This window comes from Arvicanthis niloticus, chromosome 15 (assembly GCF_011762505.2).
Source record: "Arvicanthis niloticus isolate mArvNil1 chromosome 15, mArvNil1.pat.X, whole genome shotgun sequence".
NCBI classification, from domain to species: Eukaryota; Metazoa; Chordata; class Mammalia; order Rodentia; family Muridae; genus Arvicanthis; species Arvicanthis niloticus.
In genome coordinates this window covers 36,965,514-36,991,465 of record NC_047672.1, presented here as the reverse complement: position 1 = coordinate 36,991,465, position 25,952 = coordinate 36,965,514, and the positions used below count along the sequence as shown (strand labels likewise).

The window sequence follows — 25,952 nt, the reverse complement described above, 5'->3', positions numbered from 1 at the left end:
TATCCAGGAAATCTAGGACACAATGAGGAGACCAAACCTAAGGATAATAGGTATAGATGAGAGTGAAGACTCCCAACTTAAAGGGCCAATAATATCTTCAACAAAATTATAGAAGAAAACTTCCCTAATCTAAAGAAAGAGATGCCCATAAAAATACAAGAAATCTATAGAACACCAAATAGACTAGACCAGAAAAGAAATACCTCCCATCACATAATAATCAAAACACCAAGTGCACAAAGCAAAGAAAGAATATTAAATGCAGTAAGGGAGAAAGGCCAAGTAACATATAAAGGCAGACCTATCAGAATTACACCAGACTTCTCACCAGGTACTATAAAAGCTAGAAGATGCTGGACAGATGTCATACAGACCCTAAGAGAACAAAATGCCAGCCCAGGCTACTATACCTAGCAAAACTCTCAATTACCATAGATGGAGAAATCAAGATATTCCATGACAAAACCAAATTTACACAATATCTTTCCACAAACCCAGCATTACAAAGGACAATATCAGGAAAGCTCCAATACAAGGAGGACAATTATACCCTAGAAAGAGCAAGAAAGTAACCCTTTTCCAACAAATCCAAAAGAAGATAGCCACACAAAGATAACTTCACCTCTAATAAAAATAACAGGAGACAACAATCAGTGTTCCTTAAAATCTCTTAACATCAATGGACTCAGTTCCCCAATTAAAAGACATAGGCTAATGGACTGGATACAGAAATGGGACCCAGCATTTTGCTGCATACAGGAAACCCACCTCAGTGCAAAGACAGACTCTACCTTAGAGTAAAAGGCTGGAAAACAAATTTTCAAGCAAATGGTCCTAAGAAACAAGCTAGAGTAGCCATTCTAAAATCTCTAGCCCAAGAACACAAAAGGAGGGACTCATGGCTCTACCTGTATAGGTAGTTGAGGGTGGTCTTGCCAGGCATCAGTAGAAGTGGACAGCCTTGGTACCTGAAAGTTTGGATTCCCTAGTGTTGGGGAATTTCAAGAGCAGGGAGGTGGGAATGAGAGGATGGTGGGAGCATACCCTCATAGTAATTGGAAGAGGAAAAATGGAGTAAGGGGTTAGACATCAGTGAAAGTAGAGGGCCTTGTTGCCTGAAAGTGTGGATTCCCAAGTACAAGAATCCAGTAGCTATTCAATCCACAAGGCCAGATAACTCAGCTGGTCTTTAGTACACGTTAGTATCCTAAAGAAGTGACTTCTAATGCTATTGAAGGAATGGACTTATTAGCAAGGCATGGTTAAACAGGTAATAAACAAAAGTCTTCTTCCATGTCCTTATACAGGCTTCTACCAGAATTGGCCCAAATTAGAAAGATGTGTTGCCTTGACTCAAGATCTGGATTAAAGGAGTGTCTTTCCCTAGTTCAAAAGACCTGGAATAAAGGCCCATCTTCCTACCTCAAAGATTAGAAGTAAATATTCCTTTTTCAAATTAAGAAGAATCCTTCTAGGTGTGTCCTTCATCATTTGAGTTTTAGTTCCCGATGTAGTCAAGTTGCCAACCAAGATAAGTCAGCATCAGAGAAGATTATTTTTGTAGTAGATGGAAACTAAGGCAAAATGTCCAACTGGATAGTATACAAAGTGTGGGATGTTTAGGAACATTTAGTCCTAAATCAGATGTTTTCTTTTCTTTCTTTCTCTGTGAGCCTATGTGAATCCTGCTTAGTTTTTCAGTGGGCCATGTTTTCCTCATATCTTTCATCTCTGACTCCGGCAGTCTTTCATCCTCATCTTCCATGTGTTTCTCTCAGAAGGGAGATGTACTGATGAAGACCTCCAACTTAGACTGTTTTAGAAAAATGTCCGACTGTGGGTCTCTGCCCCTGTTCCCAACAGCTGCTGGAGGAAGTCTCTCTGAGGGAAATGGAAGGGGAGTGGATCTTAGAGAGAGAAGAGGTAGGGGAGAGCTGGGAGGATTGGAAGCAGGGAAAGTGGTGGTTAGGAAGTATTATGTTAGATAAGAAACTATTTTTCTAAAAAAATAAAAAAGTAGTAAGAAAAAGAAAACATCCCATTAGGACTCCAATTCAGTGAAGGCATGGATCTATGCATATAGCAGAATATCATTACAAATTATTTCATTGATTTTTTTCCCCATAATGTTTGGGTCTACCCTACGTCTTTAGGCTATCCTGTCTCTAGTTCCTGACCATCCAGGCAGTATATGCCATGGACTCTCTCTTGTGGCATGGATCTCAAGTTAAAGAAGACATTGGTTGGCCACTCACACAAGCATGGGCTCCCTAAATGAGATGTTTTCATCAAACCTCTCTCCTAAAGGCTCAGGGAATTATACAGAAGAGGAAGCAGAAAGAATGTAAGAGCCAGTGGGGATGGAGGACACTAAGAAAAAAAGGTCCTGTAGACACAACAGAACTACACACACGAGCTCAGAGACTACCTGCATATATAAGGCCTTCATAGATTCAAGCCAGACAGGGTCCCAGTGCTCAGCAGAACTGGATATGGGCTCCCAACCATTATCAAGAAGCTATCGTCAATATGCAACCATGAGCAAAGAAACAACTAGCTTTCTCCAATGGAGTCTCATTAGTAATATTAACCCAGAAGTAAATGGCCAACAAAAACCAAACTCAGTTGTATTTTGTAGACATTTTGGTCTCATATTGCTTATTTGGGACTCGCCCTCTCCTTTGTCATATGGGCTTTTTGTTTAGATTATGGTTCCTGATTTTCTTTCACTGATTGTTTTTATATGTGTGTGTTTTTTTCTTTTTTTCCTCTTTATATTATGGCTTGTTTTGGTTACCTGTTTGTTTTCTAAAGAGAGAAAAAGAACATGTGTAGAGGTGGGTGTGGGGAAAGTATCTGGAAGATGTTAAGGAGGAGAAAATGTGATCAAACTATAATGTACAAAATAGTTTTTCAAAAAAGCATGTAAATTAATAAACACTGTTGAACACAATGCAGAACATTCAATTGTGGTAACACCTCAATAATGCAATGTGGGAATGTTTTACATAAGACTATGGAAAAAGATAAAATACAGATGATTCACTAATTCACAAAAAAAATCATAAATTTCATCACTTTATTAGCTGGTATGGAATGAAATAACGTCTAGTAATCCAGAGAGAAGTAGAAAGTCAAACATACTCTTTGCTTCAAAGAGATACATTTACTCTAAAATGAGCATCCAGACATAACATTCTGTCATGTCTTCTGAAAGCAAAGCCTCCTTTTAGTACACTCAGGCTCACCAAGACTAGCATTTGTTCAACCAGCACTCAGTTAACCTGAGACTCAGGTGTGGAAGCAGAGAGAGAATTCTTTCAGAAGTTGCTAAGTGGATTCTTCTGTACATAAAAACATCAAACAGCACAGAAGTGTTAGCTCCAAGTGTTTTATAAACAAGAGCCAAGAAAGCCTGGTCTCTCCCCGTCAGTGCTGCCTCATTTTGTACAGCCCAGGACATGATAAGCAACAAGTAATTTTTGACATGTTCGCAAGACAGCATAAATAACAATAAAATATTTTTCTGTATAAATGATGAAATAGTGAAAATGGATATAATACTTTTTAACAATAGCAAAGTGTCTTCTGAGAAGCTCAGAGAGTCATGACATTTTCTAAAACTATAAAATCCCATACGCACTGCACTGAACAGTAGCATTATACAACATCTTCAGCAACTGTGGTGTCAAAAATCTGGTAGCAAATTCGCTGCTCTGTTCCGACAGTGACATTGTAGGACTTGATGAGGCACTCTAGCCATGGGTATGCATCTGCAGACCAAAAGAAACTTCATTTAGACATGAACTAATCACAGGATTGGTAATGCTGACTAATTTTAATTCCCCCCGTCCCCCAGAAACAGATGAACGTGATTGGGAATATAGAACATCCAACAGTAGAGACCGCTGTCACACTCCCACCTCAGCCACACTCCCACCTTTCAGTGCTGACTGCTTAGTGGCCTCCCCTGACTTTTCCTTGATGAGTTAGAAAGAAGTGGATCAGCCTGAGTGTTAATATGTGACCAGCCCTGTAGGAAGCAGCTATGGTCCCCCACAATACTGGCAGCAGTGGAGCTATCTCTACACTCTGAAAATAGTTCAGACTCATTTCTAGCATCAACAGAAGGCTCAGGACAGTCTGAACAGCATCTGGTACAGCTCTAAAGTCAGCCAAGGTAAAATGTGAGACATTTCTATGCATTGCTGCTGGACCTATACATCGTGGAGAAACAGAATCCCTGGCCACAGAAGGACACGGTGGCAGTTATAACTGGTACAACTTTGCCTGGGCAGGAGCATGTTGACCAGCCAGTGTTTGTGCAGAGACAACTAAAGCTCATAAATTTTGCAAAGTAAGAATTGAAAATTCTGAAGTCCATTAACATGAAAAAGAAAACTCATCAATAAGTCAAACAAGATAAATACAAATTATTTTCAGGACACACTTCTTGTAGAAATTACATCTACTTTGTATAATTACAGCTTCAATATCTGTATGCTCTATGTGTAAAATCAGAGTCAAATGTACTGTGACCAAAACTGCTATGTTTTAAGTATATTTCAAACTGTTTTGAAACTCCTTTATTTTTGTTATCTCAGCCACTATCTCGTCAAAACATAGGTAACAGTTATTTTTCACAACCTAATCATTCTGTTGAAATCACAGGCTACAGATTTGAAACATGCTAGGTATTTTTCCAAGAAAAAAGAGGGAGGTGGGAGGTAGGGAGGGGGTAGGGACAGAAGAAGGAATGGAAGAGATCTCTTAATTACTACCTACCAACTTTTATTCCTGGGGTACACATCATATCCATGATTGTTTCCAGACTCCTCTGAAGGTTGTCATCAGTTAAGATTTCCGATGCTGGGATCTTGAAAAAGTTTTCCTAAAAATGATAAACACAGGAAATATTAATTTTCTGAAAAGAATTTCAATGTGGGGTTGGAGAAATGCCTCAGGGATTAAGAGCACTGTCTCCTTTAGCAGAGGGCTCAGGTTAGAGCCACCCATAACTCCTGTTCCAGGGGGTCTGATATCCTCTTCTGACCTCCACAGCGACCATGCACACACATGGGGAACTGACATACATAGAGACAAAACATTTATATAATAAAAATAAAGGTATAAATAAAAAAGAAAAGCTTCAATGCACAAAATTTCAACATCAAATTTGCTAAAATGACGTAATGTCTTCATTAGTCTCTTAAGGTTATGGAATCTATAAACTGGAATACTTGTCAAAGTTAAAACCTGATTCACTGCTTTACTGGTAAAACAGCTTGGAGATGCACTCAGACACAGATCCCGCAGAAATACTGACGGTGATTGTACCCTGGAAAGTAAAGCTAGCGTGAGGTATGATAGAGTTTAACATTAAGAAGACAAACATTTATTTTTGTCCTCTTCTAATTGAGGTTCCAGAGAAGAAAGTTTTCTTGCTTTGCTAACTATTTATTCTATGTTCAACACACAAGACACACAGCAGCTGCCTGTAAATATTCATTTAATAAGTGGATGGATGAAATGGTGGAAACAGAAGAAGAAAATCTCTTAACCTTAACTTGGATTGTTTTGCAATTTATGTACGTTAACCACCCCCACCCACCACCACACACACATAAATGAGAAAACCTGTTACCCTAGTCAATGGATGGTCGTCCTCTTAGCTTTTAGTGTTTCATGCACTTTGAGAGCCAGTGACTTGACTATGCCTACTAGAACTATGGGCTACTCTGGAACATCTAACAGTGTCATCTGAGGTGGAAAAGTATGGGACATGCGTCATTAGCCTTACCTCAGGAAGAGAGTCATCAGCCACACGGGCAGTCAGTTATGAAGACACATATGACAAGTCACATCAGGGCCTAAGTTAATCTCTCCTCATTGTCACGACTACTCCATACAGCACAGGGAAATAACAGGCTCTGACTGATGATAAAAGCTAAGGGTGGCCTCGAGGACTAGTCAACCGGCAACTATGAGTGTCACAGTTGCTCAGCTTCTCTACAGCTTAGACAACAGTACCTGTGTATCAAGTGACTTCATTTCCTTTAGATGAACCTGTGGAAGCTTACAAAGCACAGTGGGAGGACTGCAGTGTGGCTAACTGTCTGCTTCCTAGTAGCAGAACTTCTGTGTGAAAGGGAGAATAACGCCTCAAACTTTGACTCCTCAGGTTTACATTTTTTTAAATCTGATTTATAATAAAAATCAAAGGCAAAGATATAATATTAGATTTATGTGGTTATATTTTGTCTACTTTAAATAAGTTATTTTAAATCCTTTTAAAAACAAAATACAGAGAAACTAAGTTTTAGTCTTCAAAAGTTTTCAATAATTTACACTGAAGTAAAACTAAGAAGTATGAATATATAAAAAATTTAAGTATAAAATTTTAGAGAAGTATCTTTAGCAGTTCTGTTACTCACAGAATCCTTGAGGTAAGCGTCCAATACTCCTGTTCCGTCATCCAGAGTGAAAATCATAACAAACACATACTGCAGCGGCACAATGCCCAGGACTGGAGAAGGGAAAGAGCACATTACGGAAGGCAGGCAACTCGTCATTGTTATAAGATGAACTCCATCATGCAGCTGCAAACGGTGTTCATTAAGAGCATTTACAGAGAAAGCAATGTGTACTTAGGAACTGTCTGCTCCAGTATCAATTTGTTAAATTCATGAAGCAGGCCAATGTATTTATATAGGGGTAGTCTCATGATGTAAGCAATTGTATCTTAATATTTGATTGTAACACATTGCATTCTTTTTTTTGTTGTTTTTTTTTTTTTTGCTTGTTTGTTTTTTTTTTGTTGTTGTTGTTTTTGGTTTTTTCGAGACAGGGTTTCTCTGTGTAGCCCTGGCTGTCCTGGAACTCACTCTATAGACCAGGCTGGCCTCGAACTCAGAAATCCACCTGCCTCTGCCTCCCAAGTGCTGGGATTAAAGGCGTGCACCACCACCGCCTGGATGTTTAATAGTATGAAAAGTCAAATTAAAATTAGAGTGTTCTAAAAAGGAAAATGCAGTGTTTTTCCTAGTTCATCCCTATTTGTATAATGAGGATTGAAAATTTGTTTTTTTAGGAAATGTTATTTGGCTGAAAGAACAAAACTGTTAGAATCTGGGATTCTATAATTTGCTAGGAAGAAGAAGAATAAATGAATTAGATACACCAAATCACATGAGAATTTGCCATTAGGGTGAAGATCCTTTTATTGAAAAGCCGAAGAAACTACATAGATGTATGGAATGTTATATTAGCTTCCATCCACACAGCCCACACACCAGTAGGAGAATTAATTAAGCAGGCAGACAAGTCAGAAGAATAAATTGGCAACAGACAGAATTTTAGTATTCAATAGCAATAAAAGAGGAACAGTATTTGGGGCTTCAAAAGGCCCCAAGAGGTTATGCTGAAACAAAAATGTTTCACTTAGAAACTATGCTGAGAAATGCAAAAGGTGATTACCCAGTTCAGTGTAACATGGCATCTCACTGGACTGCAGGATATGACATAGTCATATCACAAAGCTAAATATAAAAAGCAACCCCTCCCCACACAAGTACACATACATTTATACAAAATATTTTATATAACAAAATTCCGGTCTAGCAGAAAGAATCTGGGTGATCAGTTTAACAAAAATATTCTGAGTTGCCCAAACGATACCTACAGCTGTCAATGTCTTTGAAAGATAAATTCTGAGAAGAGATTTGGCCAAGTGGAATGCTTATGGAGAAGACAAAGTAGGAAGGAATGAGGTAAAGTGATAAAAGGAGGGAGAGAACTGGCTTTAAAATATAAACTCAATGGAGGCACAAGAGATACTGCTAAACCTAGAGTGTTTTCCTTAGAGAAGATTAATAGATACACACACTTAATAATTCTAGTAGACAGGACATTGTCCATGTAACTTGGGATAAGACTTGGCTTCAATATCAAGAACTGTTTAAAATTGCCCTGGTCCTAGGAGCTGTAAACATGGGCTAGGTGGTCAGTTGTGTATGTAAGAGATAAAGACTCCTTTCCCTGGGCTAAAGACTTGGGAGGAATGTAACAGTCATCTCAACATCTCTTCCAATGCTGAGATAAGAGTCTGAAAGATTTGCTCGGGACCTGTGCTTGGCATCAATGATTACATGGAAAACAAATGAGCAAGTATTAAAATATGAATGTGATTATGATGCTTGGAAATATTCACAAGCAATCTAAACATTCAGTCCTCATTTTCAATACAATTATTGTAAACAGATTTCAACTTAGTGAAGTTAGGCTAGTCCTGCCAAAAATTATCAATAAATATTAAAGAATACGTGAGATGATAGGGAGAATTGAAATTATATAACATAGCAATTTATCTAACCTTCTGCCACAGAGGAAGGAATCCATGGTCCTTTATTAAGAAGGGAATTTAGGTTTTGTATAGGTTTCAAGCTTGAACACTGTTTACATCTGAAATGAAGAAGTGAAAAACAGTAAATATTTACATATATAATCAAATTCATCTAATTATCAAATCCTATACAAGTATGTGAAAGTCAGTTATTAAAAAGAACAACATAACACTGTCTATACTGTAGGATGTTTGTGTCAAAAGAGAATTATAAATGACTTTCTACATAAAAGCAACCAGAGATACTGCGGGTGTGGTGGCTTGAATGAGAAAGGCCCCCTAGCCTCATATGGTTGAAAGTTTGGATCCATCTTGGCGGACTTTGAAGGAAATCTTGGATTTTATACCTTGCTGAAGAAGGTGTGTTACTAGGTGTGGGCATTGAGGTATCACAAGCCCACACCAGGCCCATTCTTACTCTTTCTAACTCCAACTTGCAGGCAAATGGGAGTCCTTAGCTCCTGCTCCTGCACCATGCCTGCCTTCCTCCTGACATGCTCCCCACTGTGAAGGTCATGAACTCAGCCATTGAAACTGTAAGCAAGCCCGAAACTCAGTGCTTTCTTTCATAGGTTTCCTTGGTTGTGGTGTCTCTTCACAGTAACAAAACAGTAACTAAGACAATGGGCTTGGGAATAGAACTTTTATGTTGAGAATCAGGAATTGGGCTTTAGATCAAATCATAAATTTGGCAATGAGTTTTCTTGTTAAAACAAAAAGAGTCAGTAGAGAAGTTGTAGGAACTCTGCTGAATTTATGGCTCTAATAGCAATATCTGATGGCCACAGCCTTACCAAAACAGTAAGAAAAAATTATTCTGAATGAAAGGTGAGAACATTTAAAATTTTAGGAAAAATCTTGTTTTTAGTAAGCCCATATTCAGAATCTATATTATGACTGTCATATACTATATGATGCCTGATAGTCAGTAACCATCTAACACATAAGATTGAACATTGTTTCATACAATTTGCTCTCCTTATATATTAATCTATTTTAAGGATAAGTAATTCTACTTTATTAGGCATGATCGAATGTCTATGAGACATAAAAAAAAGATGCTTAGAAGTAAATTCAATACTACTTTTCACTTAAAAATTGAAAAATACAAGGGTGACTGTTTTTAGGCATATCATTTAATCAACAAATTATACATATTTCTTTATATACAGTAATAATAGAAACACAATGGAGTGAAAATTATTCACTAATCGTAGACAATGATAAGGCAAGTTAGTGGCTCATATTAAGAGGAGCACAGAATATGATGGGCTTTGATGTTTCAACTAAGTGTCATATAAGTCTTACAGAAGGTTTAAAGATATGAAGACACTGGGTGCTTTAAAGCAAAAATAGTTAATAATTGATTTTACTTCATTGCTAAAGGTTTCAGTTTATTGGGTATGAAACAAAACAAAGGGGAAGGCTCACTGGTCACTCTAAGAACAACAATCAGGTAGCTATGATAACAGCAGAAAGTAATTTTATGATGAAAATCAAAATTTTGTTTGATTAGTAATAATTACTAGCTGATGCTACACCTTAGGAGAAGAAAAGGGAAACAGGGCGGAAAGATGAGATGACAAGATCTATCTAGGCTGCAGAAAAGGCTTCTCAAAATGGCATGTTGTCAGGGTGACTGTTTCGTCAGCAGCATACAAAGTGCTTTACTCTTCTTCCTTCCAGGTCAGACTCTGCAGACCTCATACTCTTTGCCAGTTTTCAGTGGCAGTGACTCTGCAAGGTGCTAGCTCAGCAGCTGTATAATTCATTTACTGGATTTGCAACCCTGAACTGTCCCTTTAGGTAGCAACTTAATTCTTATGAAAAAAACCCAAAAAACAAACAAAAAAAAAAAATCAAAAACGTAGGCTACGACTGAGGAAGAAAATACTTAGTCTTATATCCACTGTGATTTACCATGCATACACAGAGTATGTATATATGTGTGTGTATATATGTGTTCTAGAATAGAACTATTCAAGAAAAATTTAGTATGGGTGCTCTTGAACTCACAATGGTGCTATATCAATACATCTAACCTAATGAATATAGCATCCAGCACATAATCCTGTTGTCCACTCAGATTCTGAATTTGCTATCTCTCCCTAGCACAGGAGTGTTGTGCTACACACCACTTGACTGGAAAGGATTAAAAGTCAACATGTAAAGAAGAGTTTATTGAACCTGTATTGCATCCGTACAATTCTAACACAATCATTACAGCTCAGGAACTGTTTTTAACTACAACTGGTACAAGTAAGTACCAGGAAGAAAATACTTCCTAAGTATCCACAGCAGCGCGGTGGATAAACCACAAAGACATAGTTGTAACCCCAGATCTTGAGCTGACCACATACCCATAGTGATGCACCTTTCCCTGTATGAGGAATGGGGCTGACAGGTCGAGGAGCTCCAGATCCTCAGGGCCGGACCTCACAGGGATCAAACTGTGGAACTTGCTGGACAGTTTAGCAATTTCACAGAGCCTTCCTCCTTTAAATTGATTAATTAATTAATTAATTTTTCAATAACACAAATATAACTGTAGCAATATGTGAGATATAAGTAACACATGAGCTACAAATAATAACAAAGGAAGTTGTAAATTTAGAAAACTTAAACTCAGCGGACAAAAAATAAAATAAAATGAAACAAAACAGAACAAAAAACCTCTTACACAAAAATTAGATTAAAAACCCAGAAAATAAAAAAAAAAAGCATAATTCCGTTCTTTTAAAGTTGTCATTATCATGGCTTCTCAAGGCTCTTTCCCTTGACTTAGGTATTAGTAAAGGACGTTCATTCTATTTTTATGAAACAACAGTGACATCCAGAGGCCAAGACTACATCAGCTGCACATAAGCAACCAGCCGTTCTACTACATTATTATTCAGCCACATCTGCTCAAATCTGACAAGATCACAGACAGACATTCAACAAGGTAGATACATGCAAGTTTTCATAAATTGACAATGTACAATTCAGGTAAATGTGTTTGGTCACACATATTTAAATCTAGCTGATGTACAATCTTGGGGAATTTAAACTAACAGTATTTTACTATGTGCCCATAACATATGCGTGCATAGTTAACACGATCAATTTGCAAACAATATTCTAAAAACCTAATAACAAGTATCTTACCTTCTATCAAAATTAGACATTCACTTGAAAGTGGGAGAATGTTATCATTTTTCACAAAATGAACAGCGACCTGCCGTCCTCCCTGGCCTTCAGTGGTCCAGACTTTTGAATCATAAAATGATTTATCTTTCAGCTTGATGTTTGGAGCTTCAGTTGCAGCATCTTGCAAAATTTTATCCAAATTATCCTCATGTGGAACTTCTTGCCTAAAATTATTGATAATGAAGAATCAGAATTATTCAAGTAAAAAAAAACGTCTTAAGGGTTACTCACTGTTAAAAGTTGCTACTCCTGCATAAAACCCAGGTTCACTTCCCAGCACCTATATGAAGCCATGAAACCAACCATATTCTAGTTCTGAATTCTGTGGGGGCCAGACATATCCATGGTATACATACACACATGCAGGTAAAACACACATATACATAAAGCAAGTGAATGCAGAAAAACATTTTAAAAATATTTCATATGCAGATTAAATCAGCTATGATCTCCTAAATTTAGAAGATAATTCATTTTTCAGATTTAATGGATTTTATTCAATAGATGCTCAACATTGTATGGCAAGGGAAATCTGTGTCATAAGTGGGGAGATAGATTGAATCTGTGTTGATGAACACATGTCATGGTGTATGTGTAAAGTCAGACGACAGTCTCCTATCATGTGGGTTCTCAGGTCAACAGGCTATGTTAGCAGGCATCTTCACCTGTTGTCCTGTCTCCTTGGTGCATGCTTGGTTCAGCATCCCAGGTTACAGTTACTGCCAATACTAATCTACTGGTAGACAGCTGTACAAGTAGCTCTGTCTTCACCCCAGGTACTCTCCCCGTTACAGGGTACTTACTTTAAAACATATTAACTTCATTCATCTTTAGTAATTAATAATTCATATGTCACAAATGTTCATGGAGTACAAATGGCATGGCTTAGAATCAAAAGGTCTAAGGGCTTGTCCTAATTCTGTCACCAGCTACTTGGAACTTCAGGTAATCTCTTACACTCAATAAGATGCTTTATTTCTATAGCATAATCACAATTTCGAGTTCAAGATCATGTGGCTAGAAAACAGATTCTTTGGATTTAAGGATGAAATTTCTCCAAAATACTATAATCTTAGATTTTGTAAGAAAAACATGCATTATTCTAGAGATACATTAACAGATAACATGCAATCACACAAATCATGTATACATGTATGGGTGTGTTTTATACATGATACTGCACTAGTGCTTTAGCTTGATGGATGCTAGCCCCATGTAGATTTTCAAGCACTCTCTGTATTTTCCAAAATACCATTTTCTATATTTCAAGGGAAGAGAATACATTCTATTAGAAAGATAACAGGAGATAAAATTCATTATATAAACATGTTTTGTGATGAATTCGTATTGATAAGATTATAAAAATCCTATATATTTATATATTCATATAATAACTAGTGTCTGTAAGAAAGACATTGTACTTATTCCATTACCATTATTCAGCATGACAAAAGATTTTCAATTATATGTAGCAAACCTACTAAACCTTGAACTTTAAGCCCACAAATAGACTCTATTTTATTTCTTATTACTACACAGAAGGAGCTTTGGATGAATTTAGTACTCTCCCTTTAGTCATCAGCATTCTTTTAAAATACTATAAATTAATCAAATCATAATTTACTTATTTTAGGACTTAAAACTTCACATATACAAACAGGCAACCATACACACATATGGGCATGCATATATATAAATAATAAACAACATGACATGAGAACGTTTTTTGCTTGTTTTCATTTTGGGAAATACTTACAATGAATGACATTTAGGACAAAGAAGTTTAACAGACTGGAAAAGTCTTCTGGGCAAATATGATCTCAGTTTGGCACGGATTCTATATTGTTGAGGAGCTTTTTGCTTCAAAATGGCACACAATGGTGTTTTCTCTAAATACTGGTGATCTGTAAGTACTGTAAAGAATTTTTACATTAAATCAAAATAACTAATGTTCGGGAGTCTTAGCTACATCTGGCATGAATTCTCCTGAAGCAAAGATTTACTATAAAATCAATCTCAGCTACAGTTACTGTTTCTAGATGGACACTGGGCCAGGTACACAGTAGGTACTCATTAAACATAAATAGATGCTGAGTACCTGGAACAAGGGGGAATTTAATTATATACAATGTGCTTATGTATCTTTATACCATTAAATACTATCTGCTTATGTATTTTAATATAGAAGTAATAGAAATTTCCATGAACTCATAGGAAACTTGACAGACCATTTTAACAAGAAAATGAACATCACCTGTATAAAGTGTCAATCAGTTCACTGTCAACCTCTCAGACAATTCATTAGGCCACAGCTTACATGCCAACCGGATTTCATCAAACATTAACAAAATATATTTGCTAAATAAAAAAATAACTGCCACATAGGCTCTTGTCCTGGCTATCTCAAATTCAAGACTTTATTGAACCCTCTTACTTAAGGAGTCAGAATGTGAGAAGAGAAATGGTGATTAGGAGAATTCAATTATCACAGTCATGCAGTGTGTGAAAGAAAATGGATTCATTTCATAAGCAGAAAGGGGCAATAGAGGAGAAAAGGAGGCTGTGGGAGAGGGGATCAATCAGAGTTAACAATAGAAGAAAAGAACAGTAGGAGGAAATGCCTGGGAAATAGGAAACTGCAAGGTTGGGATAGTTGAAATGAGTCGACCTTATGCAGTTTAATGCAACAGCTCTGACTCAGCTCTTAGACTATCTAACTCAGAGGGTAACACTTCCCCAAGCCTACAAACCTTAGTCAGGAAAATGCTTCTGAACATAGCTCTAATGCAACAAAGCCTTCCTTCAAGGAATACAACTTCCTTTCCTGTGGTAAGTGGCTAAGTGCTCGTGTGAAACACCCATGTTGTACAGATCTGATCAAATTTGAAGTAAAATGAATACATGCCTCACTTCACCTTTGAGGCAATCTTTTAAAATATTTGAACTTCGTTTAAGTTTCAAACTTAAGTAAAAATTGTGAGAGCAATAAGATGTCCTGAATAAGCTTCAAAAAAAATCCACCAACTGTCATACACTAGTCTCTGCATCTACATTTATCTGTCTCTCTCCTTAAAATTTTGTAACTGAATTATTGAGAGCAGCTTCCAGTCTTCCTAACACTTCAGTATTTTATGAAAAGAATTCATTTCATGGAAATAGCTGTCTCAAATAGCTGTTTCATAGTAACTGTCTCAAAGATAATCAACTTGGATTTAATACTATTATACCATTACCAGATACTTAAATCTTTCCAACTGATTAGACCTTTCTGCTCTAGTCTTGACAATTCAAAGTATTTGTCTTTCATGTGCTCACATTCTACCTTGAAATGGCCCCCAGTCTATCTGTGTTCACTTCATGACACGGACTTGAGAATGAGAAACTCACTTTGCTGAGTAAGCACCATTTGGGTATGCCTAGTATTTTCTTGCACTCAGATTCAGACATATAGTTTTGGCACAGAAGCTCCTGTGTCATATTGGTTCTTCATACATTTTGAGAAGAGGTCCATTAGAGAGGAGCTTCCCCTCCAGGGGAGAGAAGCTGGTGAGTAAAGGATGTTCAGTCTTACTCTACTCTGAACTAATTTCCAACTTAGCAATTAGTTAAGGGAGCAGCTAAAAAGGGGTAACCACATTACTCTTTATCAAACATTTAGAATCCAACTGATTGTTCACAAGTAAACCAAAATTTAGCTTCATGTTTGCAAAATGGTGAATTTTTAAATATTTTTTTTCATTTAGGACGTGGCATTTCATCTTTTAACCGTTTTCCATTTAATCACAGTTCATTAATTTTTATTAGCAACCTGCATTCTTCCAATGCAGTTTTACTCAGTGAATTCTAACCCACCCTTAACATTGGATAATCACATTGTTCCAGATTCGGTATTTTCTATTAACTGAGAATTTCTTTACTTTCTAGCAATTCAGGATGTTCTTGGTTTAGCTCTAATTTCCTTGTCCAAATTTTAGAATCCACCTTTTCTCTACGATACCAGGACTATCTTTACAGGTCAATATTTATCTGTGCACTTCATATGATCATTGCTTCTAGAGGTCATTGCCTCTGTCTGACAACACCTATAATAGTTTTCACATAGCATCTAAATAAAGCCTGAGTATAAAGCCATCTTCAGTTCCAATAAAACATATATCTTTATTCTTCCATCCCATACTTACATCTCCTTTCTCCAAGAGGACAAACTTCCATTTTACAGCATTATATATTTAATGAACTACTTAACAAATTATTTAATATATTTCTGTTAACAAATATTTTTTCTGAATTAAAGTCCCCCCCCCAAGTTAGTTAAAATAACAGAGTGGTATGGTAAATGTGTACTATTATTGCTAATTTGGGAACATAATGAAAATGTTTTCTTAGGTGTATAAAGTTAAATACATAGTATTTTATTAAATTAATGTCAGAGTACAATTTATATCATTAAGCTAATAACACACCCAAATGCAATAAATTATATAAATTGTATTGATCTATAACTTAAAATACATATTCAATATAGAGATATGCACATGCATGGGTTTTACCTTATTCTACTACAGGAGGAGGTAGGGGAACCAAAGTTAAACACAAACACTAACTGTTCCCAGGAAATCTAGTGTCAATGATGGATACGAAGGAATTGTTTGGGAAATGTAGACAGGCACCTGTATGCTGGTTACTGAATTGTGAGGAGTCTTACTTGTAGCAGAGACTTGCTGACATCGTTCTTCCTCATACAGTGATAGTGAGCCTGATTCAGAGCATAAAGGAAGAGAAAAGCAAATCACACAATTACATAGCTCTTTAGCATGTGCATTAGAAACTTAATGTAAAACTTAAGGAACACTATTCAAGGAAATCAAAGAAAGATGAAATAAATATTGACATGTCTACTCCCCTCAAACTCAGGTACTCCTAAAAAAAATAACAGGCTTAGTTATAAAATTTAACAGGCAAAGTATCTCCTTTCTTTGAGGGGAAATAGAGAGAATTTTGAATAGCAACTTAGTGAATCAATCAAGGAACTCTGGTATTGATAGGAAGACTGATAAACCAGGGATGTTTAGATATCAACCCATATTTTGACTGTTAGCAAAGGAAGGAAGGTCATTCACAGATACAGTTTTTTGTTTTTGTTTGTTTTGTTGTTGTTTTTTATTGTTTATTTTGCTTGTTTGTTTTTTAAGAAATGGTTTTGTAACTACTAGGAGTTATTACTAAAAAGTGGTTCACAATACACCAATAAGTGATTACTTGGAAACCCCCAATAAAACCATATTTACAGCCACTGGATGTTTTGATAGATACTGAAGCCACATAAACATGAAAAGGAGACAGACAATGCTTCTAACTCTACGTCTACTCATCCGCACGTCTCTCAGCATTAAGAAATGAGCTACTGGCCTGGCATATGTTCCAGCATAAATGAATCTCAGAACAGTGTGTGTCCAATAACAATCCCATTAAGATCAATAAGAAGAGTATCTTTGAGAGATTTGGATGACTCCTGTTTGTGCATTAGACATCCATGTATGGACAAAAGCCAATTTGGGCTAGTTAATAAGGGAATATCAATACCTTTTGTTACTTTTAGAAACGGACAAGGAAAATGGTTGCTTAGGAAATTCATGCAATTTTTTTTTTTTTTTTTTAGTGAATATAAAATACCACACACACATCAAAAATCAATTACCACTACTACTTTAATTTGAAAATGTTATTATATATTTAAGGGTGAACCAAGCTAGTGAATAGGACAAAGTAAATGTTTAAGGAGTTTCTTTAATGAACATACACATATATACCCTGTGTAGTCACATGAACGGAAAAGAAAGACTCAAGCAAGAAACCACTGAAAAGAAAAGTATGCTCCTAAAATTATGATAAGGTAAAATATCAATGTTATAAGTTGTCCTTACTTGAAAGTGCAAAGTTGTCCTCATTTTGTGACTGACAGATATCATTTGAGGTCCGAGTGACTGCTGCATCTGCACATTCTAAATCTCTAAAATTGAAGAATATAAAAGCAAATTGTGTAGCAAATTCAATAGAAAAACTTTTTTAGCTATATCCCCGAAAATCTAGTACATTAACTTATATCATCTGGTATGATTCTAATCAATATCTAATTAATTCTAATCTAATCACATAACCTTCGTCCAGCTACAGCCTACTTGTCTGATCCCTTTCCCAGTTCACAATGACACCCTTGGGACTCAGCATCTTGGTATAGATGCAAAATCTCTATAACTTTTCCCAGTCACTTCTTTCAGCCATTCCTTCTAGCCTATCTCAATTCCTTCCTGACTTCCCAACAAACCAGCATAACAGTTCTTTACCACAGACCCCAGAACTAACACCCTTTCCTAGGACCAAAACAACTTGTTACCAGGAATCCCAAATTGAGCAAAAGCAATCAAAGAACAGACAGTCCTAATCAATAGTCTATCGATTTTATCAGATTATCTGAGACCTCTAAAGCCCTCACAATCAGAAGCAGTAGGTTAGGAAGATAGGAATAGAACACTTAGTCAATTAAATACTACAAAAAAAAATCTGGGAACTTAATAGTTGACATTATGAGTTACAATGATGTCACTGAAGCTTGGAAAAGTAAGCTTAATCTACTGGGGTTGAGCCCCTTTCAACCTTCCCCATCCATCTCCATTGCTTTGTGAGTTCACTGACCTGCAGATAACCTTTCTTCCAGGGACCATTGACTGCCACACTAGCCTGGGGTTCAGGTAGAAGACCTTCATTCTTCTTTCTGTGTTCCATTCTGACCTCTCCACACATAACCTTCATCCAGCTACAGCCTACTTGTCTGATCCCTTTCCCAGTTCACAATGACACCCTTGGGACTCAGCATCTTGGTATAGATGCAAAATCTCTATAACTTTTCCCAGTCACTTCTTTCAGCCATTCCTTCTAGCCTATCTCAATTCCTTCCTGACTTCCCAACAAACCAGCATAACAGTTCTTTACCACAGACCCCAGAACTACCACCCTTTCCTAGGACCAAAACAACTTGTTACCAGGAATCCCAAATTGAGCAAAAGCAATCAAAGAACAGACAGTCCTCCAAAATTTGAAAATCAGATATCTACAAGAAATACCTTAAATAGCCTCTCTGCAGATGCCCAAGTCACAGAGTAAAACCCAAGAATGAAGAACAAAACATTATGCCTCCTCCAGAAGCACACAGGCCAATTACAATAAGCCCCGAGAAAGCAATTAAGCCAAAGCACAAAACAAGAACAAAAATAGCAAATATAAATATGGCCAAATATCTTATAAGGGATTATGAATAACTTTCTAAAAGAAGACCATGACATACAAACATACATGGATGAAATAATGAAAACAATTAAAGATAAGAAAGTAAACTTTAACAAAGAAGTGAAGTCAATAAAGAAAAACCAAAATGAAATAAAAATGGAAGTGAAAAATGAAAGTCAAACAAAAAAAACCTCATAGGTAAGCCTACAGAGGACAGAATTTCAGGTCGTGAAGACAATATAGACAAAATAGATAGGTTTGTGTGGTTGTTTAAATATGTAGGTTTGTATGGTGCTTTAAATATGCTAGGCCCTTGGGAAGTGTCCTCTTGTTGGAATAGGTGTGGCCTTATTGGAGGAAGTGTGTCACTGTAGGGGTGGGCTTTGAGTTCTCCAAATGTTCAAGCTATGTCCGGTGTGGAAATGGAGCCTCCTCCTGGATGCCTGCAGATAAAGACACAGAACTCTCAGCTTTGCCTGAATGCTGCTACACTTCTAGTCACTAAATCTCTGAAACGGTAAGCTAGCCCCAATTAAATATTTTTCTTTGTATGAGTTTACTTGGTCATGGCATCTCTTCACAACAATGAAAACCTTAACTAAAAGAAGTTGGTACTAGAGACTAGGGTATTACTAACATAGGCTTGAACATGGGTTCAGAATGTGGGTTTGGGGACTTTGGATTTGGAAAGCAGTGGAATGCTGTAAGTGAAAGCTTAATGGGCCACCCAAGTAGGAATGAGGAAGACACTGGTGCTGAGTGTTTCAGACTACAGAGCAAGTTCCTGGACAGCCAAGCTTAGGCAATTGAAGGAGTTGAAAAACAGAAAGCTGGTGATGATATAATAGCACAAAGCGGGGCAGGGGGGGATGCATTTTCCAGCCCCAGCGAACAGCAGAACTTAGCAGTTTTAGCCATGTGGCTCTGGCTTTAGATTCAAGAGTGGAAGGAGTTATTGGGACAATTGATGCTGGTTACCTGGAGCTAAGAAATTAACAGTGAATAAAATGACACGAGCACCACTAAGATGGAATCTTCTGGGGAAGTGTTTTCTGAGAGCACAAAGACATAGAGATTCAAACCAGAAAAACAACAACAACAACAACAACAACAACAAAAAAACAGCTCTGAAAAGGAGAAGTGGACATAAAGCCCTTCTTCTAACCAAGAAGTTGATTTTAACTATACCTGATGGAAAAGGGATAATCAGTTCTCACCAGTGGAGTTTCACCTGGTTTATCAACAGCTCTAGGTCAGGTCCTATATTGTCCAAAGCCCAACATAAAACAGCCTTTGTTTTGTTGCTGTTTTTGTTTTGCATAGTATATGTTTTGTTATTTTTTATGTTGTTAACTTTGTGTTTAGTTTATGTGTTTCAATTTGTTCTCCTTTTTTCTAGAGATAAAGATGGAGAGGAAAGGAGAAGAGAGGAGAGGAGAGGAGAGGAGAGGAGAGGAGAGGAGAGGAGAGGAGAGGAGAGAGAGAGAGAGAGAGAGAGAGAGAGAGAGAGAGAGAGAGAGAGAGAGAGAGAACATAAAGGCAGAAATGTGATGATGAATATGGGAGCACTTAGGGAGAAGAATATGATTAAGATATATTGTATGAAAACAAGAACATAGAGGTAGAGACAGGAATACAGTTCAGCGATACAATCTGCCTAGCAGGTGAAAGTCTGGGTTTGATTTTCAGCAAGACAATGAGAAAAAACAAACAGACAAAAAGCCAAAAGTCTTACACAGCCTGAGGAACAGGCTTGCAAAGTAACCTAATAAATATCTCAGTTGTGTTTTTCAAAAAAGGGATATAAAATACTTGCTTTTTCAGCTGATCCACACAAGAGCTTGTATCTGGTAAAACCCTGATGCCCCGACCATAACTGGTCCCTCCGTGGAGATGGAACTCCAGCCTTAATGGTGAACTGCTGGCTTCTGAACTAACAGACTGAAGTTTGGTATGGAGGCTATAGATTCTAAGAAAGCTTCCAACCTACAAAAAGATGATTTAAAAATCTCATTTTAGAATAAAAGGGATTAATTAAACATTTTCTGATATTTGAACATTTCACCATCAATAGGAGGCAATAACCAAGAACACCCAAGGACACTGTCTAATCACAGAAGACAGGACGGCCCTGTGACTAACATCAGCTGCATGGATTTGAAACATGTACATATCACACAACATAAGCAGACCCAGCTCAGGTCTGTCAATAAAATATACTGAAGGTATTTAAGATTGAAATGAAATTCTATTTGATAATATTTGGGAAAGAACTTGTTTGAACTGGTCTAAAATAGTATTAAAAATGTGGCATAAAATGCCCTTACTATGACACATTAGAAAAAAATGTAATCATCAAAATAACAGTAGATTTTTTATTTCACAGGCTCATTTTCTTGCTAGGCACAGACATGCTCCTTAGCCCTCTGACTGCCGGTATTACATGTATGCTTTTCCTTACTGCACAGATTCTATGGAAAGTGAAGTTTTAGTACAGTAGATGTACATTTATCACAACCTTGTAAAATACATTATGTGAACTCAAACATGGGACTGAACCAGAATGCTGAACTACCTACTCTATAGTCAGAGTCAGCTATTTTTCTAAATGTAGTCAAATCATCTTTAACTAGAGAATTTAAGATTTCCCTCAATGGAGATTTCAAACAAGAAAACATATTAGGGTGTTCAAGGGCACTTACAACACTTAGAGCCAAATGCTGTTGTATACACTCTAGTATCAGCTATGGGGGAAAGTCAGTTTGTACCTCCTTTCAAACCCAGCCCAGGCAACCCCATTTTAATAAAATAAAATAAATATAATTAAGACATTCACATCAACCCAAAGGGACAAGCTATATAATATAAACTGCATATATTTTTATATAGTCTTATGAGCAACAAGAAATAAAAAAGAGGGAATTTACTTCATTTGCAATTAAAAAGTATTCCTGAATGTGTGATAAATGAGAAGCCATCTTTCTCCTTTGCCCTACAAATTCAGTACAATTATGGTAGCATTAGAAAACAAGCATCAAAGGAGAGGTCAACATGGTGTTGCGGTAGAGAGGGAGGCAGGGAGAGGGGGAAGGAGAGAGAAATAGGAAGACAAGCAATCAAGGGTTCCACTCTAACCCTCCTTATCAATCTTTAGTGTGGGTGGAGCCAAGGCAGTAGAGAGGCAGTCAGGAAGAAACAGCCATACTCTAGCACCACTCCTTTACCTCCAAGGGCATTTCTTCATGGTCCTGTGGATGTTCTGAAGAGGGTAGGCAGGAGGAGGGATCCAGACTATTTTCTCCCACATGCCTTTACCTGCTTCTACATCAGAGGTGGAAAAGGGAATAAAGAGGTTTGGGGAAAATATGTAAAAACTCAAGAGAAATACGTACTTTTCCAAGAACTCTAAAGTGAGATCCTAGTATAATAGATGTTAAAATGTCTATTTTATAAGCATTTTGAAATGTTCACTACATCTTGATTATACATCAGTACATCACTTCTATAGTAAAGATGTTGATAACCATTGAAGGACTAGAATGAAGCTGATACACAGAAAAATGACCTACTTTAGCTAAGCTGTCTGAAGTACAATTTCATTTACATTAAAATTTAAATTTAAGGAGATTTCAGCCAGATACTTCAGGGTCTTTCATGACATCTAACAACTTATTCCAAAAATGTGTATGGAAGAAAAAGCCAAGATCATCTGAAGATCAGGATGTAGGGCAAGGCGGAAGTACAATGTACACTCTAAGGAGGACACTGAGTATAGCTACATGCTAGAGCAAGTCGGGGGACTTGAACTGCAAGAGACTGAGATGAGCAGGGGCTTAAGAAGGTCCCATGTGTCGCTTTATCTGGAATAACTGTGGTAAAATCTTCAGGAGAGAATTCAATGCTGAGCTTGTGCTACTTATTACAGATATCCTTCACTGCACTGCACTAGTATACAACAAGTACAGGCCAGCACAGAGCTTACTTCTCTGAATAGATCACAGAGTCAACATGACATTGTTATTATTAGAAATGCCTTCTGGAGGCAGCACTGTATTTTTATAAAGCTTTAGTAAAGATTATGAAATATGTCTGATGATCTATTATGTCAAAAATTGTTTAATTTTGTTAGTAATGGAATATTTTTTCCAGAATTTATAAGCTAAAGAATTACAATAAAAGCATAAAGGTGTAGTGTAATCTGTTACAAAGGTTTAATCAGTAGATAATCACTAACAATATATAACTAGAAAGAAATCACTATGCCAGAATAAAAGAATATTCTCCAATTTTTGTTTAAAAAGTAGGTACAGGGCAATGTTTTTATTTTCTCTTATAGCTAACTATAATTAGTAGGCTTAAAAAGTGTGTAAAAAGTGTGATTATGACTATATACATTTTATGCTGTTTTAAGAATTGCAGCATGGTGAGAGTGTACTATTTATGGAAGTTGATATTATGCTTCATAATAAAGTCATTGTTAAAAATACTTTTCCTGCTCCTATACAAGTTATGAATTATCCCATGCATGCTGATATGAACATCTGTCTGAAGTGCTGAGAATAAGATATTTGCATCAATGACATGTGACTGAAGACTTCCGATTGATTTGTGAGAAAATGAATGAAACTGGTCCTAAGGAATATTACATCGTTATATCACACAGAGAGAAATCTCTGCATCCTGATACAGCCCTGCAAATGCTGTAGTGCTATGATGTCCCTGATACCATGCCATCTATTTTCTTACTTATGTGTGCTCACGTCACCCTCTAGTGGACAATGCAGAGGATACACTATTATGGCTAAAAAGCCATTCACAATATTCTTGGACTGCTTAACTGGCAGAGGTTCTTTAAGCCTCACTGCCCTGAGAGCCTTTGCAATGAGCTAGTTGAGATTTAGGGAAGAGAAGTGGGGCAGGAGGAGGAAGGTGTGTAGTTAGGACAGTATCACAGGGAAAGAGAAGAGAATTCAAATGATCCAAAGATCAAAGTAGACAATAGAGCCAAGTAAAAGTTCACATCCTTTCTCCTCATTAAATAACCCTTCCTGCGTATTATGAAAACACCTTGAAATTTAGACTTATGGTTATTATTCTAAAGAAAGTCAATCCGTGTAGACAGAATCTTCAGAAAAAATTTGAAAGTCTACCTTCAAAAGTATTTTTCCCTAATACTTTTATTAGGGTACCTCCATGAACATACAAATGCCTAAAGAATAAGAAGATGGAGTCACAAACCCTGGCCCTGCCCTTCACGTTGTTCACTGATCTGAGTCAGCAAAGACACTGTATAACACAATATGAGAGTGCAAGTGTTTTCTGCTCTACGACATTTGTCCCAGCACTGAGATGCACACATAAAGTTTTATTTTGCGTTTTCTCTTCTTATAAATAGTTTGAAATGACCTACAACTAAGATTACTTCCTTTCAACATTTATTAAACCTGGAAAAAGACGTTGTATATTGATCTTCTAAATACCTCACTTTCTCGTATAAAAGGGAATGAAGCCAGCAGCTCTTCTCTCTTGAGATAATATCCAAATCACTCTGCATACTGTTATTCACAATAGTGTCATCTGCTATAGGAGACTTTACAAATATAATCTCTATCATTTATGAGTCTAAATTTACTATGAACTGCCAAATTTCCATGGACTGTAAGAAAGGCCTATATAATATAAAAAAACATAATAATTCAAATTCAATAATTCAATTCTAGCATGGGATAATTCAAACATTATCCCATGCTAGAGGTGGTATAATAATTAAGTAAGATGCATATAGTTTATCTCTATACTCTATCCAAACAATTCAGAAAGTTTTAAGAAATTAAGTTAGAGAGCTGGAATTGGGGCTAGACTTTAGTCGTATGCCTATCACAGAGCCACTTGACTTCACTGAGACAGACCTGTGAGGCCAATACCCAATGGTCCCTGGACAGACAGTGACCTGTGATGACTGGGGACCTCAGTCTGTACTTTCACATAACCACGCAGGAATAGACTTCTTTCTGGCTGTTTGGAACCTAGTGGTTCATGGAATAGGAGCTGCAGAATAAGCATTAGCAGGACCCAGAGCAGCTGCTGCAGAATCTGCCTCCAGATAATCAGACTTTCCTCCAGCATACACCAATAACTCAAAATCTATTTTTGGAAAAACAAGCAAGCAAAAAAGAACACAAGGAGATTCTAAAGAAAATATGTGGCCTGAAGATATTTTTTAATTGAATGTTAAATTTGTTTCCTATAATAACTTGAAAACTTTACCAACATGAAAATTTTTCATCATACAAATTAATGTATGATGAAAATTCACGTTTCCATTGCTTCTAGCCTTCTAAGCTACTTGTAAGTGGACATTACAAAAGAAAACTCGTATTAGCAGATTTACAAATATTTGTTGTCCAGATGCTACCCATAAGAGTAAAATAATCTGTCACTATTATTATGTTGAAGATAAATACTGCTTTAGTGATGACTTTCTGATGGTTAAAACAAAACAGGGGTATGAAGACAAAGTGCCAGAGACACAGAAAGTTTGCTGTAAAATTGTATCTCCTAGACATATCAGAGAAGCTAAACCCAGAAGTCATACCAGCAAGGCTTGCTAAGTAAGATCTGAACTAGGATGATACCAATAGACATGCTAACATGGAAGGAAGATGACAAGGTCTGAAACCCAGACAACTACAGGCAACTGAGGAATGGGGATAGCAGGAGAAACAGCCTTCCGCAGGGAGGAAGGCATTAACTGGTTATCTAATGCTGTGTGAAAATGGTCCACATAGGCCCACAGTGAGTGGCACTATTTAGGAGGTGTGGCATTGTTGGAGTATGTGTGGCCTTTTTTAGAGGAAGTGTGTCACTGTGGGTGGCTTTCCGGTTTTAGAAGCTAAAGTCAGTTGAATGGCTCATACTCTCCTCCTGTTAGCTGCTGGTTCCAACAAAGAACTCTCAGCAACTTCTCCAACATATGTCTGCCTGTGTAACACCATGTTTCCCTCCATGATAATAATGAATTAAATCTCTGAACCTGTTAAGTCAACGCCAATTAGTTTTCGTTTATAAGATTTGCCAT

General features: G+C 36.9%; 1 protein-coding gene across 4 annotated transcripts in view; it reads right to left on the bottom strand.

The window, feature by feature from the left end:
• Positions 1 to 3,065: 3,065 nt before the first annotated feature.
• Pot1 (protection of telomeres 1) overlaps positions 3,066 to 25,952 on the bottom strand; it is a 63,053-nt gene continuing 40,166 nt past the window's right edge. For all 4 annotated transcript variants that reach the window (XM_076913637.1, XM_076913638.1, XM_034518801.2 and 1 more), the window contains 10 exons: positions 20,691 to 20,860; positions 17,515 to 17,600; positions 16,296 to 16,346; positions 13,347 to 13,503; positions 11,549 to 11,754; positions 10,762 to 10,897; positions 8,372 to 8,460; positions 6,435 to 6,526; positions 4,786 to 4,891; positions 3,066 to 3,773 (listed from right to left, as the gene is read on the bottom strand). In XM_076913637.1, coding sequence (XP_076769752.1) covers positions 3,661 to 3,773; positions 4,786 to 4,891; positions 6,435 to 6,526; positions 8,372 to 8,460; positions 10,762 to 10,897; positions 11,549 to 11,754; positions 13,347 to 13,503; positions 16,296 to 16,346; positions 17,515 to 17,600; positions 20,691 to 20,860 — 1,206 coding nt within the window. In that variant the 3' untranslated portion in view covers positions 3,066 to 3,660. The remainder of the gene's footprint in view (positions 3,774 to 4,785; positions 4,892 to 6,434; positions 6,527 to 8,371; positions 8,461 to 10,761; positions 10,898 to 11,548; positions 11,755 to 13,346; positions 13,504 to 16,295; positions 16,347 to 17,514; positions 17,601 to 20,690; positions 20,861 to 25,952) is intronic.